The 18,563-nt window shown below is 39.0% G+C and overlaps 1 protein-coding gene across 5 annotated transcripts in view; it reads right to left on the bottom strand.

Annotated features, from left to right (window-relative positions):
• EPB41L4B (erythrocyte membrane protein band 4.1 like 4B) overlaps positions 1–18,563 on the bottom strand; it is a 207,498-nt gene that overhangs the window by 107,026 nt on the left and 81,909 nt on the right. For all 5 annotated transcript variants that reach the window (XM_077784982.1, XM_077784967.1, XM_077784970.1 and 2 more), the window contains exon 2: positions 10,686–10,790. In XM_077784982.1, coding sequence (XP_077641108.1) covers positions 10,686–10,706 — 21 coding nt within the window. In that variant the 5' untranslated portion in view covers positions 10,707–10,790. The remainder of the gene's footprint in view (positions 1–10,685; positions 10,791–18,563) is intronic.

Genomic DNA, 18,563 nt, shown 5'->3' with positions numbered 1-18,563 from the left:
TATAAAAAAGAAAATCCACACTTAGAAGCAATTCCATTTCAAGATTTTGTTGACTCCATAAAGTGATTAGAATAAAATTTAACAGATAAAAATCTCTTATAAGGAAATATTGCCATATTTATTTTCTAAACTTCTGCATATTGGTGAAAATGTTTATTGGCACATTTAGTAACTTCCCACGTGGGAAAGCTTGATTTTTAAATTCATCAGTACTGCCAAGCAAGCCACTCTTCCAGAGAAGAAACTCAAAATTCAAGGCCACAAAGTAAAGAAGGCACCCTTTTGCCCCAAACCCCTGAGTTTCAGCCTCCTTTAAACCTCTGTTTGATGGAGACCCTCCAGAGCCTGTACTATCCTGCATTCCACTGCTCCATAGCCAAGTTTTTTCAAGGTAAGGATGGAAGCTTAACCCCATTAAAAGCATTTGGGAAGCACTGATGTATAACTCACCCCTTCCTTTTTAAACTAAGGCAGGAGATCTGGAATAGTGCAACAATGATGACAATAACATATGATTCCCAGCAAAGTTTACACACTCTCTTGTCAGTGTAAGTTGCATCTACAGAAAGGCAGCAATAAACACAATCTGGTATAAATTTAGTTTAAATCTTTAACAGTCTCTGCTCAATGTCCTACAGAAAGCTGCAATCTTATTTGAAGCAACTCCATGTAAATGCTTCTGTCATACGAAGTGGTGAGAGAGCTCTGGATTTCTTTGAAATAAGTGTTTTTCTATCTTTAGATATATATTAAAATTATAAACTAGCTACTATGAAACAAAATCTTATGAAAAAATTCTCTTCCTTCTTTCCTATTGAAGCATCAATATTTTCAGAAAAAGGATAATCCCTCAATGACTGCTTATTGTTACACCACCACGCTACTATGGCTGAATAAATGTGCAAAAGTATTTGTTGTCTAGTAATACTGGTATTTATTTACTATGTTCAAAACCAAGGCAAAAATTTATCACAAGTATAGATGTGTACAGATCAAAAGTCTGACAGCTTACGACCCTTAACGTATATAAATCTCACAAGAGGGAGAAAGAGAAATGGAACAATGATTCTGAAGGTGATTTTATTTGCAGGAGACTTGCAAGACTCCCTTAGGTGAGGCTGCCAAGAAATCAATCCTTATAATCCCTAATCTGGTAGAAATCTCTACCAGAATGGAAATAAAACATTACACCAGCTCATATAAATACATTCCTTAAGAATTGCAAGGAATTTACTTTGTCTCCATTTTGCTCTCTTATAAAAAATTACAGTTTTGTGAAATCTCAAATTTTTTATAAGAAAAAAAAAAATCAGCATTGAAACTTTGCCTTTTTTTTTACTGAAATTATATAAATCCGCCACTTTCACAGCTCCAGGGCAGATAAATTTTTTATTCTTCAAAGACCTAGCTATGAAAATGTCTTTCCATTCAATATTTATCTTGGCTAAAGAAAAGCCTCTTAAAGACAAATATAATTAATGCATTAAAAGAAAAATTTAGCTTCATGTAAAAAACATCTATAATACATGCCAAAAACTCCTGTTAGTACCATGTTCTGGAACAAGCACTGCACAACCTGAACTATAATAATTCCCAATTAAAAAAACAGTTGATAGTCCCTTTTCATGGCATGTGGTCTTTAAGGTACATTAAAGCTCAAATAAGAGTAACTTTCAAACTGATTATTTGCAAGTGCAAATACTTCAAATAATGGCTAAAAAATACCTAACAAGACTCCAGGAACTGCTTGTGCAGACCATTAACTTAGATAATGGCTTATATAGGAACTATCATCACTCTCTGTACCTAAGCAGCCAGAAGCAGGCGGCTCCAGGACATAAAGCAAAGCAAGCATTAAAGTCACCTCTCTTCACAAGCAACAGTGAGCTGCTGTTTTACCCCCATCCTGCACTACACATCAAGTGTGTGATGTGCCACCACACTGATCATAAACACAAAGACTAAGGTAAGGTATGGACTGACAGTATTATTGGCTCAGATCTCCCAAGCCTGGAAGTTTTCACGCAGATTTATGAACCAACTCCAGTTTCAGAATCAGATATTTTGTGCAATTTCTGTGAAAATCAGGCTGAATTTTAACACTCCTTTGCTTCAGATAATGTCAGAAGGCTTCTTCACACTGTGTACTGCACCAGCCTTCCAAATGTCCCTCTGAGCTGAAAAAATAATCAAAGCATTCTAGCTAAAGCCTAAAATAGGTTTGGGCTTGGCTACATACTGCTTGCTGACTCAATTAGAGGGAAGTGAAAGCATGAATTCTGAAGTCTCTCTAGGAAGCTGAATAAAACCAGAGGAGCCTTGCTCTCAGTGTCTAAGACGGTATCTTGCCTATCCTGTGCTCTGGCTAAATGATCATACATAATTTCAGGATCTGCACTCACCAAAGAAACTTAACTATGGATCTCACAGTGTAGGACCAAGACTGACCTGAGTAATTTCAATCACACCCATCATAATCCCCATATCCTGTTCAGACATGGAAATATCAGTGCAGAACAAGGAGAAGGAAAGAGATAAATTACTTTAGGACTGTGTTATGATAGGAAGACAGTGTCTAAGCTGTTTTTCTTCTTTTAAGGGAAGAAAAACTCAAACCTGATCAAACTGCAGGTAATCAGAATTCTATGATTATGCTAGAACAGAACAAGTAGTTCAGCTGGAAGGGACCTACAATGACCATTGAGCGCCACTGTCTGACCACTTCACTTAAATCTCTTAAGACTGACAGGCTTGGGACATCAGTTACTCTAGAAGTCTGTTCCAGTGTTTGACAACCCTCCTGGTAAAGAAATGCTTCCTAATGTCCACTCTGAACCTCCCATGATCCAGTTTTGAACCATTCCCATGCATCCTTTTGCTGGATACCAGGGAGGAGAGCTCAGCACCTTCCTCTCCACTTCCCATCATCACCTGCAGAGACCACTGTGCTCCCTCCTTTAATTTTGTCAGGTAAACTGGAAGGTCAAATGCTAGATTAACTTCCATTTAGTCCTCTTTAATCTCAGCAAAATTTCTTTGCTCTACCAAATCAATTATGCTTCCTATGGTATTAACTGACAACACAGTAGCCATTGACTGGGATTCATGTGTTGACAACAAGCACCAATCAATTCCACATGAAAGAAGCACCATATAAAAAAAATAATTTCTTAAAATTCTGGAAGCATGTATTTATCTCAGCATAGTCTCCTGTTGATTACAACTTTATCGAAGTGAAGAGGAAAAAATAAGTAGCTCAGCATTTCCTAATGGCTGTAGCCAATATTTTCTCAAAATAGATATACAGCATGGGAAGGATATATTTGTGTCAAGATACAACAGAGAAACTACAGCTGCTAAAGCAGCCAGCTTATGATGACCATGAGTGCCAAATGAGGACTGAAAGGAGGATTTCCACAGGCTGACACAATCTCATCACACACCTGAGCTTTGCAAATTCCACCACCTCTCTACTTGCTTCCTAAAAGAATTAAAATTACTTGTCTTGATTTATACTGCCCTCAAAGGTGACCTGAAAAGGAAAAAAATTGCATTTAACCCTTTTTGGTTGGCTTTCTTTGCTAGTTTAAAATGCATGAAGAACATCTTGAATAGACTGTTCTCCCTTATACTTATTTATATATTTAACTATCAGTAAGAGGAAGCCCATTTTTACTGATATTTTTATTTGTCCTATGAAAAATATCAGTTGAAAGCTTTCTCAAGTCATGCCTAGAGATACAAGAGAAAGACTCATTCTCAGTGATCAAGTTCAGAAAAGAAGGTGTGCTAAACAAAAGCTGGCACCTTTAAAACCAGAAGTCAATTATCCCTTCAACTGTCTTCTTGCTTTCTGGTTTCCAAGGCACCTGAATCCTACCAGGCTGCCTGCCATTACTCAAACAATCTTCTAAAGAAGTTAAAAATGTATGTATCACATGGAGGAAGGAAACACCAGAAAAATCAAGCCAATAAAAATTCTACCCAGCAAACCATGGTTTGGGGATTTCTCTACATGTACAGATTTAAAAGGCAGCAAAGGAGCAAAAGCCCTCTCTTCTTTTGCAGGTCCCTTTTCAACATTATTATGATAGTAACAGAAAACCAAGTGAGAACTGGGGTCATGTAGAAACTCAGGGAGTACACAAACATATACTTAGGAACAGGATAAAACAATTATGTATTATTCTCATGTTTCTCTAAATCCCTCCTAGGAAGTTATGCTCCTCTTAAAAAGGAAGGCTCACCAGACTGGTGCCTTCAACTACCTACTGAAAGGCTGTAGAGAAGATGATTGACACTTCTCAGAGGTATTCCATGGCAGAAGGATGAGTGGCACCAGAATCAGGAGAAATCCCAGCTAGACAGAAAGATTGTCACCATGAGGCTGTTCAGACAAAGCACAGGTGCCCAGAGGGCCCGTGGAGCCAATGTCCTTGAGGGCATCAAACATGACTGAACGCAGCCCCAAGAAACCAGATACAACTGAAGCTGCAATGAGGAGCTTGGATAGAGACACCCATTTCAACAGACAAGACCTGCAGGCATTTTTCAGGATGCTGCTCTATAATCTCACTGACCCAACTTGAAAGAAAAGAAAGAAGGGAATTCTACTCAAGTAGCATTCACATTATAATTAATGGGATTAATGAGGTGAACAGTTTTCATTTGGGCTCAGATGAGACCAACTTTTCAAGGAATAGTGGCAGGATTTTACAAGTTTCAGTCTCAGGTGGCCAGTTTTGATTTAGACCCTCTTTGCACACTGCAGTCAGCAGTTTGTTGAACAGGGCCCCGGCACAGTGGTACAGAAACACATCAACACTGCTGGAAGACCAGCCTGATCCAGGAGCAAAGTTTTCTCAGTTTTCTCATTGTCCCTGGTCTGAACAAGGCAGAGCAGTTGCCTCCAGCAGCCCCTCCTACTGACACCATTCTGCAGCTCCCATGCCAAGCTCTCTCCTGCCCTATGAAGGGCTGCCACCTTCCACAACCAGACACAGTGAGACACTGCAGGCAATGCAGGGTCCAGCAGCAGAGGGGCACATGGAGCTGTGATACAGCTCCAGATTGTGATCTCGGGAAGCACAAGGCCACAGATGCTAACTCCAGAGCCATGAGGGCACTGGTTGGCCTTAATGGAGCTTTACCAGCCCTGAGACCTCCACATATTGTGTGGCATTCATGGAAGCCTGGCCTGAGTCAGTACAGGGCCATCTCAGAAGCATCCTCATAAGTGGATGGTTATGAACACTGCATACCAGATGAACCAGATGCAGACCAGATGAACTAACCAAGAATAAAAGAGAGATGTAAAGACATCCTTCAAGGCCATTAGCCTTTCCTAATTCAGATCCATTAATATATATTATGAATATGGATATATATATTCATATCCATGTGATAACTAAATAATACTTTGCTTTGCAGACTTGAAAGAAGTAAAACATAGAACATATAAATTTATATAAAAAACTTGCCTGGTCTAGTATCTTTATCATTAGATTTATTTTACAGACAATGAAAGCAGATACCACTCCAGATCAATTCTAGCAATTTCGTTTTTATTTTGATGCCTATGCCCACATACTCAAAAATAAACTGAAGGGATTTTTAACCAGTAGGCAACAAACTTGACTGTATCAGTGGAAGAAAACTGAGAAATCACTTCAGCTTATGCTCCAACCACACACAAAAACAAAACAAATCAGCACAGACTGTTTGTTGTCCCAGAGAGAATTCTTTACACTCAGGAGAGAGGTGCAGAAGCATCACTGACAGACAGCACAACAGCCACCTGCCCTGTACACCTGCTTCTGAAGTCTGTGTCAGAAAAATGTCCTCCCAAAACAGCAGATGCTACTGGAAGACTAAGGATTGGAATTTATTAGTGTTTTAGAGTCTTCCACCAAGTGTTCACAAACCACAACAGAGACTTGGACAGCCACAGCTGGAAATGCTCCACATCAGATTCATCAGATGTTCTGCATTGCTGTGGAGTCAGCCATACTGCCTTTGTCCACTTACTGAACTGGCATTCCTATCACTGCCACTATTAGAAACTGAAGCACAGAGTGCTACAGGATGTTCTACAGCTTTTGGGACTCTCCATCTGTGACTGGTATTTTTTGCCCTTGGCTACAATCCACGCATCCTGCAACAACCACAGTCCCAAAGTGCTCATTATCCAAAGGAATGAGAGAGATTCAGGGAGGGGAAACTGAGTCACAGAGGAATGTCACAGCTTATTCATGGGGAAAACAGTATGTTTCTAACAGTAGCAGAAAATGAAACACTTAGCATCATCAACATATTTACCAGCCTCCCTTCTTTCCCACATCCTGTATATTGAAAATAAGGCTTGTCCCTATTTTCTTCTGCTTCATGAACACTTGTTAAAGTATTAAGGTGTACAAAAGAAAAAGGCTCCCAGATATCACACTATGAGGCTAATTGACTGTTTTGAACTGCTCATTTTTCCCCATCCCTCACATCTTAAGAAGTCATGGCAGTAATATCAAAAGCAGCAGCCGAAAAAAGCTGATCAATGAGCCCTTAAAAGAAAACTCAGATAGATACAGCAGAGGCAGGCATAAAGAACCAAGGCCCTACAAGTCCCCTGACCCAGTAACTGCTGAAACACCCAGGAATCTAGTTCTTGATGTGTAGAGGAAACAAAGGTTCTTACATTATTTGTTGTCCAGCTTGCTTCCTACCTGCCCCCAGCACTGTTGAAATCCTTTGTCGTGAGTCATACAGGGTCCTGAGTCTCTCAGAAAAACCTGCCCAGAAGGCTGCCTTTCATAGAGGTAAGGATCTCAGTGCATCCTGACACACTGCTGCTGGTCAGGCCCACTCTGGGCAACACAGTTCTGGCCATGTTTTTTCCCTTTTTTTTTTTTTTTTTTTTAACTTGGAGCAATTGCTTTCATGAAAGCCTATTTCACTTCTACACAATCTTCTCCTTATCCTCCTTCCATTGTCTTCTCACCTTTTGCATCAAAACCCAATTTAAAAATTGGTTAATACTGAGAAGTTCAGATGCAAACATGGTTTACCAGGACAATTCACTGCAGGTTGGTCCTGGCACTCATCTTCCCAGGGAACTCTGGTCCCTACCATAGCCATGGGCAGCATCTGCAGGAGGCACAGGATGTCCTCACACATCAGTCTTGCTGTACACACGGTGTAAATCCAACATGCCAGATACACTGGGTGCAACCACACACCCTCAAAAGGGTTCAACTGGCTGCAGAGCAAAGCTGGGAAAGGCTGTTCTATATGGACCTTCTTTAGGCTAAGGGGTCTTTGTGATATATCAGACATAAAGGACTTAAATGACAGAGAATCACTGAAAGAGACACATGTGAGAAAAGGGGCCTTTTAATTCTTTTGCTTCCATCCATTCCCAGGGATGACAGCAACTCATTTGCACAAACTAAAAAAAAAAAACCAGAGAATTCAAAGATTTATCTTAAAAATCCTTCCCTTTTAATTACTCAGCAATTTTTCTTGTGAACAGAAACAAAATTATGATGGAAGCAAGCAAGTTCCAAGCTAATAAACATGGGCAATCCTTCAGTTATAAATTCTTGTAAAACACAGGAGGGGCTAGGAGGGTATCCATATTTTGGTATCACAGGACAGAAAATTGGAACAAAGAATGCAACTATAGAAATGGAGATATCTAAATCTTGAGAAACCCTATAAAATATAGAGCTCACAAGGAGCTGTTAACCACAGAAAGTATTTTTATTTTTATTAAGATGATTTAGAATAAGAGAAATAAAGGACACTCCTAGACAGAAAATGAATAAGCATGAGCTACCAAGAGACAAAAATAAGTATCAAAACCTCAAAGCAACCATTGAATACATTGCAGGCAACCAGTTCCTACAAAGATCAATGAAATACTTCCTCATGGCAACTGAGCTTCCATAGTACAGTCTCCCAAGATTTTATTACTGCTATTCCCAAACTCACCCAAAGTTTTCAAGGCCTCTTGCTTCGCTAGAAAACACACACTGTAGTAAAAGTAACTAAAAACCCAATAAGCTTTGCATTTTCTTTGAACCACTGCAGAGACCTCCTACACCCTGCAATCACCCCAAGCACTACATCTCCATTGAAGTTCTGTAAAAGCTAGAATAAGAAATTGTTTTCTTGCATCAGAGTATTTCTACTTCTAGAGTTAATAGCAAGTAACTCAAAATACAACAGTAAACTAAGATTTGTTTTAGAATAAACTAATAGATGATTATCTATATCCTTCTATCCTTCTGATGGATATCTTCATAGAGCACAAGATACAAACTAATGCAGAGTTCACGGAATAAGCATTACAGTATTTTTTACATTGCTGCTGACATCTTGCTTTTTGCAGCTTTATGAGGGGTTGTATTAAAAACAAGCTATTCAAACAATTAAATTTTTTTCTCTTTCAAAGCAGATAAACTATAATCACAGTTTTGTTTTTTAAATCACAGCTATCAACACACTGCTTCTCCCAACTCTTTGGCAAAGTTACAGGACTGCAGGAAACAGTCCACTCAAAGCTGCTGGCCTTGGAGCACACAGAAGCAATCTCCACTATTCAAAGACTATTTTGTGCTTTCTTAATTGTAATGGTGGCTTAAAGATGTTTAGCCCTTAACAATACATACTAAAGACAAAGGCTTAGAGCCACAAAGAGGTTTACACCATTTTAATCTCGCAGGCCCCCACTTGCCATTGTGTGTCTGGGCTGGCACTAAGCAGAAGCCCACCGAGGATATGCATTAATTGCTGTGCAAATGAAAAGAGCAGGTCACAGGTTCAAAACAGAAGGAAGGCTGTTAAAGCATGGAACCTTTCGGCACAGGGTGTTAGGCAAGATAAAAGGCACAGGGTACTTCTGTGCCTTGAAGTTCTCTAAGATCTACTCTCTGCCCAGCTTGAGCCAGACAAAAAATCACAAGAGCCAAGTAAGAGTTTTTGGCCTTGCACTTCAGGGAAAGTAAAGAACTTTGCCCTCAACACTCCTCTTAATTCAAGAAACTACAGCCCTACCACCAAAGCCTTGCAACTAGAGTTGGCTTTTTTCAGACCCCTCTAGCAGCTGTTCACAGCCCTCATCCCTCTTGCAACTGTAGATGCATCATGTACTTCCCTTCTTAACAGAACAAAAAATAGCACACAAAGTTAAAACACCTCCATGTATAGGCACATTTTGCCCTCAACTCCAGCGAGAGAGCTACATACAGAAGACATAGCTACTCACATCTGCATCTTTCTTAGCAGTCAAGAGAGCTCTTCAGTTTTGCAAACATACAAGAAAATGAGTCTTCCCAGCTTCCTCAGCCTGGCTTTTGGCTGATCTGCCCTCTTCTTGATGAGAAATGATATTTCACTCTCCCTTTCTGCTTCCCTTCTTTCAAAACATTATGGAACTCCTTGCTAGATAACTATTACTAACTATCAAATTCCCAGTTGGATGATTTAACAATCAGTGACAATATAATGTGGTTTTCCCATTATAAGCAGGCTCTGCTCTATTAGCTGTGTCCTTATAATCAGATCCATCATAAAATTTCACACAATTTATGTATTTAGAAATTTTATTAGAAGCACACACACTAAACCACCTAAAAATCCCAAACCCATTATGGACACACTTAATTCAAAATATCAATTTTCAGTGATATTAACCTAAATTAATTTAGACATCAGGACAATGTTTAAATATATTAATACTGCTTCTCCCTAAACCCACAGATTCTCTTCTTCCAGTATCAAGTCAGTACAGTACCTGGATAGATTTCTTATTTCTTGTTTGCAGTGACTGAGTGACTGGTAAAACACAGGTGATAATGCAGCTGTTTAAATCCTGATCCATCCTTTGACCTAAGCTTGTTAGAGAATAAAGCTGAGAATTCTGGGATGATAAACTTAGAACCTATCCTTCACAGGATGTCAATACTGCAGCTACATTTTCCCATTATTTTATTATATTATCCAGAGAAGAGCTCACATGTTGCTTCATGGAAAAAACATTTACAAACTGACCAGAGAGCACTAAAAGAAACACTTATTTTCCAAATATGCACATTTTCTACCACGGTGTAGGTTTTTGTCAAATTTCCTGTTCACACAGAGTGAACAGACAAAGGACAATATTCAAGATATGTCAATACAGTGTAACCATGATGCTGTAGTCTTTTAATCCTATCCTATTAACATATCTATTTAAATCTATAAATATTTTTTTTCGATTTCACCTGTAGATACTGGAAGTCCTTATATAAGGAAGAGGAGAACTTTCAGCTAAAATGTTTTGCTCTTGCAAATGAACCTAAATCTACAAAGCAACACAATGTGTCCACAGAACAGCAGAGACAGAAAATGTACAAGAAATCCTTGTTCGCAAAACATTTTGAATACCTTGAGTCTGCTAACCATAAAGCACACTTTTCTTTACCAAAATTCATTGTTGTTTTAACTTGTGGGCAATCAAGTCACATGCGTGTCAAATAAGATGCCACAGGACTCATTCAGAGGATGTAGCTTTATGTGCAAGAACCAAACATGGCATCACTTGTTTCAGCCCCCAGTGCTGAGATCTCTTCATGGGACTGCACCAGCAATGCAGTTTTAATAGGCAACACAAACTACTGCAAAATATAAAAATCAACTCAAGTTATACTCACTGTAATTTGGGAAGCATCCATGAATTGCAGGCCAAAGTAATCCGTTTCTACAAGGTCCAAATGATACACAATCTGGTCAAACAACTCCTGTCCCTTTGCATTTTTCTGTAACAGAAAAGAAAACATTTTTTTTCAAACTGGTCAGTGTGGGGTTGTTTGGGTGTGTTTCTTTTCAAATTCAAACGTCTGAGAAGAGATACACAAAAGAAAATAATATCAAAAGAGCAATTATATTTATTCTGGAGAATTGCATGGACACTTATTTGTATTTTCATTAGGAGAGTGACATGCCATTCTTGTCTGAAGCTAGTCCAACAGCATCAGATTTCACTGTCAAAGAAAGCTTTCAAAGTTCATCCTAATTAAAAATGTACAAGAAAAAGGGAAGGCTTATGCCCTACAAGTGTCCTAAGTCACAGAGCCATCATTTTGTACCCCATTTTGTTCTCCAGGAAAAGCTTGCTTAACACACTGCCTGAAATCTGCTGGCTATCAACAGCAACTGCAGTCATGCAGTGCCACACCACCACTGAAGCTGCAAAATAAATTCTGGACAGCCTGAATACTCAAAGAGCACTGTGAAGAAAATTAATGAGATTTGATAAGATTTCATTTATGTTGCCAACTGCCATCATATTTACAGCCTTTAAATGAAGAAACAAACAAGGGCCAAAAAAGCTGTAAATCTTACTTGGCATGCCATCTGAAACATGCAGGCATGGAAATAAAAGTTAACTGCTAAAACCCCAACTATGGCCTACAGGTAAGGGTAGAAAACTTAGCAGATCTTAAAGCTAGGCTGCATTGGACTGAGTACTTGTTTTGAGGTTAAGGCAAGAATTTAGATACTAAATCTTCAACACTAGAAAACCAAAACTTGAAGATTACAGGTGGGCAGAAGGAAATAACAAACCATTTTTTCATGCAAATCCTGTTGAGTAACTTGAGGAAGAAATTTTCAAGCTCTTGAGCAAAAACACCCCTTGGCCAAAAATACATGAGATGATCATAAATCTGAGTAAGAGACTAAAGCTACAGCTGTACTTTATACAGGGAAGTACTGAGCAGGATCCACTTTTGTGACTGCTGTCCCTCTTAAAACTTTAAGGATTTTTTTCCCCCCAATTTTTATTTTTAAAAACTAACCTATTAGGCATTTCCCCTTTACCCCAAAATGTAGCAAAATTCATAGTTAAGCATTCAGTTCCTTTAGTTTGATCTTCTGCATGAAGGCACTATCAATCACAACATGCAGAACTCCTGTTCAGGATTCTAGGCTCTCTGAAGTCAGTTTTCTTCAGCAACAGACAAGATGACGAGTTACACCTCTGTTTTTCCAAGAAAGTCAACCAACCTCAGGTATAGGTAGCAAATTTTATTTAAGTTTTATATTTTAGGATTGTTTTAACTAACAAAACAGAAGCACAGAAATTGGATAGTATCAAATTTCAAGAGCAAAATTAAAGCTTAATACCAACATTAAACTCTCATTGTAAGGTATTGTTTCTTTATTTTGAGGGGGGCAAGAGGTGGATAATAGACATTATTAACCAAAGTTCAACATCCTATTAAAGGCAAATGAGAATACAATGGCTTCTTAAAACAGTACATTGCTAAGAAGTCATCATCTTTACTTGTAGAGTAATTGTTATAAACGGAACAAAAAGTATCCAGAACATATTTTCTCATATGAAATAAAATCAGCACTTGTTAAAAGAAGCCAAATCAAAGCGCAACAAAATTTAAACAGATTTTGCTTAAGTGAAGGAGGAGAAAATCCTCAAAAGCAATAAAAAGAAACAGTAGAACATGAAAAATTCTAATTGTAGGAAAAATGCACTTGATGCCCTACTCTGCTCATGGTTGCTTGCTTTATGGCATTAAATGCCAGTATATGTTTATCTTCCACTGCCACACACCCAATAGAAACCACAGAGAGCACACTCCACCTTCTGTACCCAAGCAGTAGTTAATGTTTAACATGTGTTACACGCAGAATAGCTCTGCACTGCACAGCTAGACCATAAAATGCAGTATTACATACACAGCTTACAGGAGATCGTAACATTTAACTTGTCACTAAATGAGCTTTCCCAGCAACCTGTACCCCTTATATGATAAAGCTGCTGAAGCCAGCAAACTGCTGACCCAAAACTTTCTTTGAGATGTTGCACTACAGGGGGAGATAAAAGCAACTGACTCCTTTCCTCTACTAACAGTAAAGGATTACCTGTTCTTTATTCTGCCTCATCACTGGCTGACAATCCAGCAGGTCAGATTGTGGACTGATACATTAATGTGCATTGAATGAAATGGGTGGAATAGTCAAAATAGAAGACTTTTTCCTTGGGCATCACAAATGCATGATGGTGGTCTCTAAAGCAAAAAATGTCTGTATTACAATAAAATTTTGATTTTCACTGTCTCTTCTCTCCTCCTCCTAGGTAAAACAGTAGCTAAAAAATGTTTCTCCTTTCAAGATCTGGTGCCACAAAGATAAGAAAATTATTTGTACAGTAAAATTTTCATAGTAGATCTAATCATCTGGAATTTAATAAATCATACTCTCTCTACAGACCTTTGACTTGTGCTTATTTTCTGAAAATACAGCTAAAAACCTCCAACCATAAACTAAAAATATTTTGCAGTGATACCTTGCTAGACAGAAGGTTCAGAAGTATCAGATGTAAATGGCTTGCAGAACTTATATATCACAAAATTAAGTACATGGCAACAAACAGTATGCATATAGTATTATATAGAATTACTATTTTGTTGGTATGGAAGTTACTATAATTGGGACAAATAATGTAAGAATGTTGCAAAACCTTGTGTTGACTTGGGTTTTTTTGTTTGTTTCTGCTGGGTTTTTGTTCCTGTTGGTTTTTTTTTTGTTTGTTTGGTTTTTTTTTTTTTTTTTTTGTCTTTGCTTTCTATTTTGGTAGAATTTTCTCTTTGGTTTGTGAGTTTTTGTTTGGGTTTCTTGTTTTGTTTTGAAACATCACTTAAAGCATTGCCAGTTTCTGGTGGAGAGTTCCTTGGAACTCAGGAGAAATCTGGTGAGCACCATGAAACCTCACAGGCAAGCACTGGGAGGGTGGGCATGAAATGTTCAGCTTACAAACAAAACTATAGCGGCAACCTAAGGCAAAACTGAATTAGCATGAGGCAGGCACTTGATGAAACACAAAGACTGAATTACACTTGCAGACTGGGAACCTCCCTGATAATGAGCAATCACTGAGAGAAAGGGGGGGAAAAGTTTCTCATGTCAGTTGCCCCTGTTCCACCTAACAATTATGCGAGTTTTGTCCACTGTTTCATTAAAGCCATTCTCAAATAAACCCCCCTATCATCTTCCCTGGGACCATGAACCACATTCAAAGAGAATTCTTACGTTAAATGAGGACTCACTGCAAATCCTACAAGGACTCCAATTGGGATAAAGCACCTTGCACAACAACAGTGACAGCTGCATGGCCCACATTTCAAGTAGGCTACAGTTTTGCCTGCCAGAGAGTTCCCCAGTCTCAGGGAATCTATCGAAATTCTTGTCAGCTAAAACATGACAAAACAAAGATTAACTTCTCTAATTAGAAACTCTTCCAGACTTGACATGGAAATAGACAGGAGATTTTAATGTGCTTCTGGTAGACATGAACAAAAGAGAAAATTTATCAGCCAGGGACATTTTACACCAACTGGCCCTGTCTCAACAAGATGATTAGTGTTGATTTAGCTGTTCCAGAGCTCTCTGAAAGATTTTTTGCCAAAGGGCATGAAAAGTGGATATACATCCCAGAAAAGTCCAATTTTAGTGCAGATACAGTGCAAGGATGCCATTGATCACTCTCAGAGCACATACAAGCCAAGTTACAGAGCTTCTGCCCATGTTTTCCCCAAACCCAAGTGGAGAGGCTGAAATTCTTGAGTCATATTATATAGAGCTCAGAGACTGCAGGGCTACAAACAAACCATTAACAGATTTCAGAAATAGTTGAAGCACTGCTTGGGAAAAAAAACCTGTCAAATAGGCCAAGGGGTATCTGAAATAGTCTGCTAGCTGACAAAATGACAACCAAAATTAAGGAAAATAAGTTATTGTCAAGAGAAAAGTCAAAGCCAATTAGCTTTCCCATCAAAGCCAATGCACCTCAAACTGAATAGTGAGTAGCAACAGCAATGGGTAGGTAGGGCAGGCTTAGTTTCTGTTTTGAAAGAAAGCACAAGATTGTGTATTCTGCAATGCATTCAATATTTTTGCAGAGTTGGCTGCTATGGGCTGATGGTCACTCACTCCAGGTCTGAGCTTCTAGTAAATTCTCTTTAAGAACCTTTGTAGCTAGCAAGTCTCACCTCCACAGGCCTGATAGTGCCCTGCTCTGATGGCACCAGCATTGCCTCTCCCTGGCACCTCCTGAAAACAAGAGTAGCTCAATATGTTCTGCTCAGTCCTCTTACACCTGAACTGTTATTAACTCAATTTTCAAACCTAAAGCTCATTTTCAAACGTACGGCTTTATCTGCTGGCCATACTGCTTAGCAGTGAGAATTTGCTTTGCCTTTTAGCAGTCATTGGCAGTGCTGTCTCCAAGTGTTTCAGACAGGCTAAACATGCATAAAAGCCATCTGTGCTCCTAATTAGCCTTGACTCCTGGTGCTCAGTTATCATCTGTCCTTTAACTTGCTTTCTTCTGGATAGTCAACCCCTCAGTTGCACAAACCCACTCAGCTGTACTGAAAGCCAGCAGTAGTTCCATAATTTTAAGCAGAGAAATGCAACTGTTCTACATTCTTATAAATCCAGGGTATTTAACAGCTTCTTCCAAGTACATGTTGGAGGCCATGGCTGGGCTTGCAAAAGCTGCATTGAAAATCACGATATCCATCCCAGTACTGCTGCTGCAGGCAGTATTGTCAAAGTCAGTCGCTTGTTTTCAAATTCCAGTGTGCACGCTGCCATCCAGAGAGGACACTCTGGGAAAGGGCACGCTGCAAACCAGCCATGACCTTGGTGCCTGTCCCATCCTCCTCTGGTGGCCTAATGAGCACATTCAGAAAAGTGGGGGAAGAGTTGCATTTTTTGTGCTCGAAATCATGCAAATACTACTTTATTTTCATAAAAGCAGTGCTAACTGAAGAAAAGCAAATTATTTACTAACACATCATACTTCCATGAGGCTGGCGAACTTGCTCAAGCTGCAATGAAGATGTCAGGTTATTTTATTACCAGCCAACCATTGACTTAAATTTTCAATTCTGGCTACAAGCTCACTTGAAAATGTGACACTGTTCAAATAATCATTAAGCCTCTCACCCTGTCATGGCAATAACACCAGTACTGCTTCAGAGCCTGCTACTGCATGCAAATGATGTTTAAATGTAGTACAGACCACAGAAACAAGCAGCTTTGCTGAATGTGCCCAGAAGAAAATGCAAGTGATGACATGTGTGAACTTTCATCAGGAGAACAAAATTCATTTTAGTTTCTTTGAGAAATTAGCTGAAAATAAGAGTCAAAATCCCTTAACTTCCCACTGCAGAAAAAACTTAAACCAACAAAAAACGCCAAATGCATAGACACACCACTAAGCCCTCAGTTCTTCATCAGCATACAAAAACATTCCATTAATGATATTTACTTATTATAACCATGAAAGAACAAACATTTTGCTCCCAGTCATTTCCCAGTCAAGGCCCCAAACTAAAAAAAATTGCTATTTCCTGAGCAGAAGTGGCTTAGAAGCAAAGTTAAAGAACCCCTTGAAAAATGACAAAACACCAAAGCAAAAAGAACCCCAAACTCCCACACATAATAAACCAAACCAACAAACCAAACTGCTTCCTTCAAATTACTATCTAAGCCTATGATAAAAGTCTCAAAAGCTAGGACTGTCACAAGTCACATCCCATCAAGGGGGTAGAGGGAACCTCAGATAAGCACACAACCACTTAATAACATTCTCTCTGTGGGCAGATTGGCCAACAGTGAAAGCGAGCTGGGTTCCTGCATTGGAAAAGTCTTTTGCACTGGCTTATGCTTTCTACCTGTTACTAAGGGCAGTCACTTGTCAATAAAAAAAAAATAAACAAATAAAAAATGGCCCAAGAACAAAAAAGTAACTATAAAAACAAATACAGCAAACAAAACCAAGAAACCCAGACTACTAAGAACTAAGGGTGGAGAAGGATAATACGTTATTTTCAAGCTCTGCAATAGAAGGAAATAAATTATTTTTCATTATTCACAAAGCACTAACTCATTAAGATGACTCAAAGATTGAACTGGCAGGACAGCATCATAGAGAACATATAGACAACAGAGCAGAAAGGGAATTACCTTAGATGCAAACAGTCTCTAAAGAGTCCAAAGCCATGCCAGGAATTTCTCACTAGAGAGCTTACTATGTACAGTAACACAAACATAAAGCAGATCCAGGAAAGTCAGGTGAGATTTAAAAGGAGAGTATAGGGTTTCCTTTGCCACTTCACACATCCCTGCTTCCAGTCACTTGCTTCCTCACCTCTCAATCACATTCTGTCTCTTCCTCAATTGGACAAGTGAACCAAACTTATAAAATTATTTGAACAATGCTAACTTCTTCTGAAAGCTGTTTTTGCACAGTTGCTTTTGAAATAGGCACTTTTGCTAGCTGAATTTTACAGTACAGCTGTTAAAAAATTAATTACAGTAGTATATCCAGAGGCTCAGAAGCCTGCTTTGTTGCTGAAAAATGGAGCAAGAAACTACCATGTCTCTAGACCTATATTATCTAGAAGGGATAATTTCACCATTTCCTGAGTTTTTTTTCAGAGAAGATGGGGCTGTCCTAGGCTGGACACAGCTGGTGTCAGTCATCTCCACAGCAGACCCACTGACCACTGGTGGGGAGGGGTACACAAGTTAGGCGTGGATTTGTGAAGGAGTGGATTTGAGTTAGGGAAAGAGTAAGCTTTATCTTGACCCATGAGCTTTTAATTCCCATTTTTTCTCTGTATTTTCTACCCTCATCCTCCAGACTGAATGAGGGGCTGGGTAGGAGCCTGGCTGATGGCTGAGGCTAACTCACTGCAGTGGGGAAACCCTTATGCAGGGCAATTTCACATTTCCATCACTCACCTAAAGGGCATGCTGCCTTTGAAAAGCCTTTAATCTCTCCAAAAGTCACATGAAGGGCAGGTAGGTACTACAATGGTGTACATGTAATTACTATTGTCAACATTATGACCAGCAGTGACATTTTTATTTTATTGGACTCAGATGAGGGTGAGGTTCTGCTCATTGTCCCTATCACCTACATGTACTCCTGGCAACACAGGCCTCCTCCCAAGAGAAAAGCATTGTCAGCACTTCTAAATGGGAACCTCAGGCAACAGATAAAAGCAACCATAAGCCACAGAACAAAGCAGTAAAAAAAAAAAAAATCCTTACTTGCAACTTTATGTTCTGGAAATCAGTCTGGACTCCTGTTATTTCAGGAACAGACAGGTTACCCCGTCACAACTATATATTCAGAGGATATCTATATTCTTAATCCAATTAAGAAAAGGGTTACTTGTATGTAAAGAAGATTCTTTTTCACCCCTAGAATGCCAGCTCCCTCTCCTGACTCACTTGAAATATTACATGCCACTAAAACACAAAGCAGAGGAAACACTAAGTAGCTAGGATAAGGAGAACAAATCATATGCTGAGACTTCTTAACTGACATGATTTCACTCAAAATAAAATTTACAGTTCTGCATTCTCAGAGGAAGAGATATTACTGGATAAAGCTAAGCTATGGTCATTGAAATCGAAGCCAACTCTTTGAGGCAATAGCATCAAACACAACACAATATTATGCTTTAGGCTTCCCTTTCCCATTGCCCTCCTGC

The sequence above is a fragment of the Lonchura striata genome, chromosome 1 (assembly GCF_046129695.1).
Source record: "Lonchura striata isolate bLonStr1 chromosome 1, bLonStr1.mat, whole genome shotgun sequence".
NCBI lineage: Eukaryota > Metazoa > Chordata > Aves > Passeriformes > Estrildidae > Lonchura > Lonchura striata.
The sequence above is the reverse complement of the archived record's forward strand: the minus strand, read 5'-3'. Positions and strand labels throughout refer to the sequence as shown.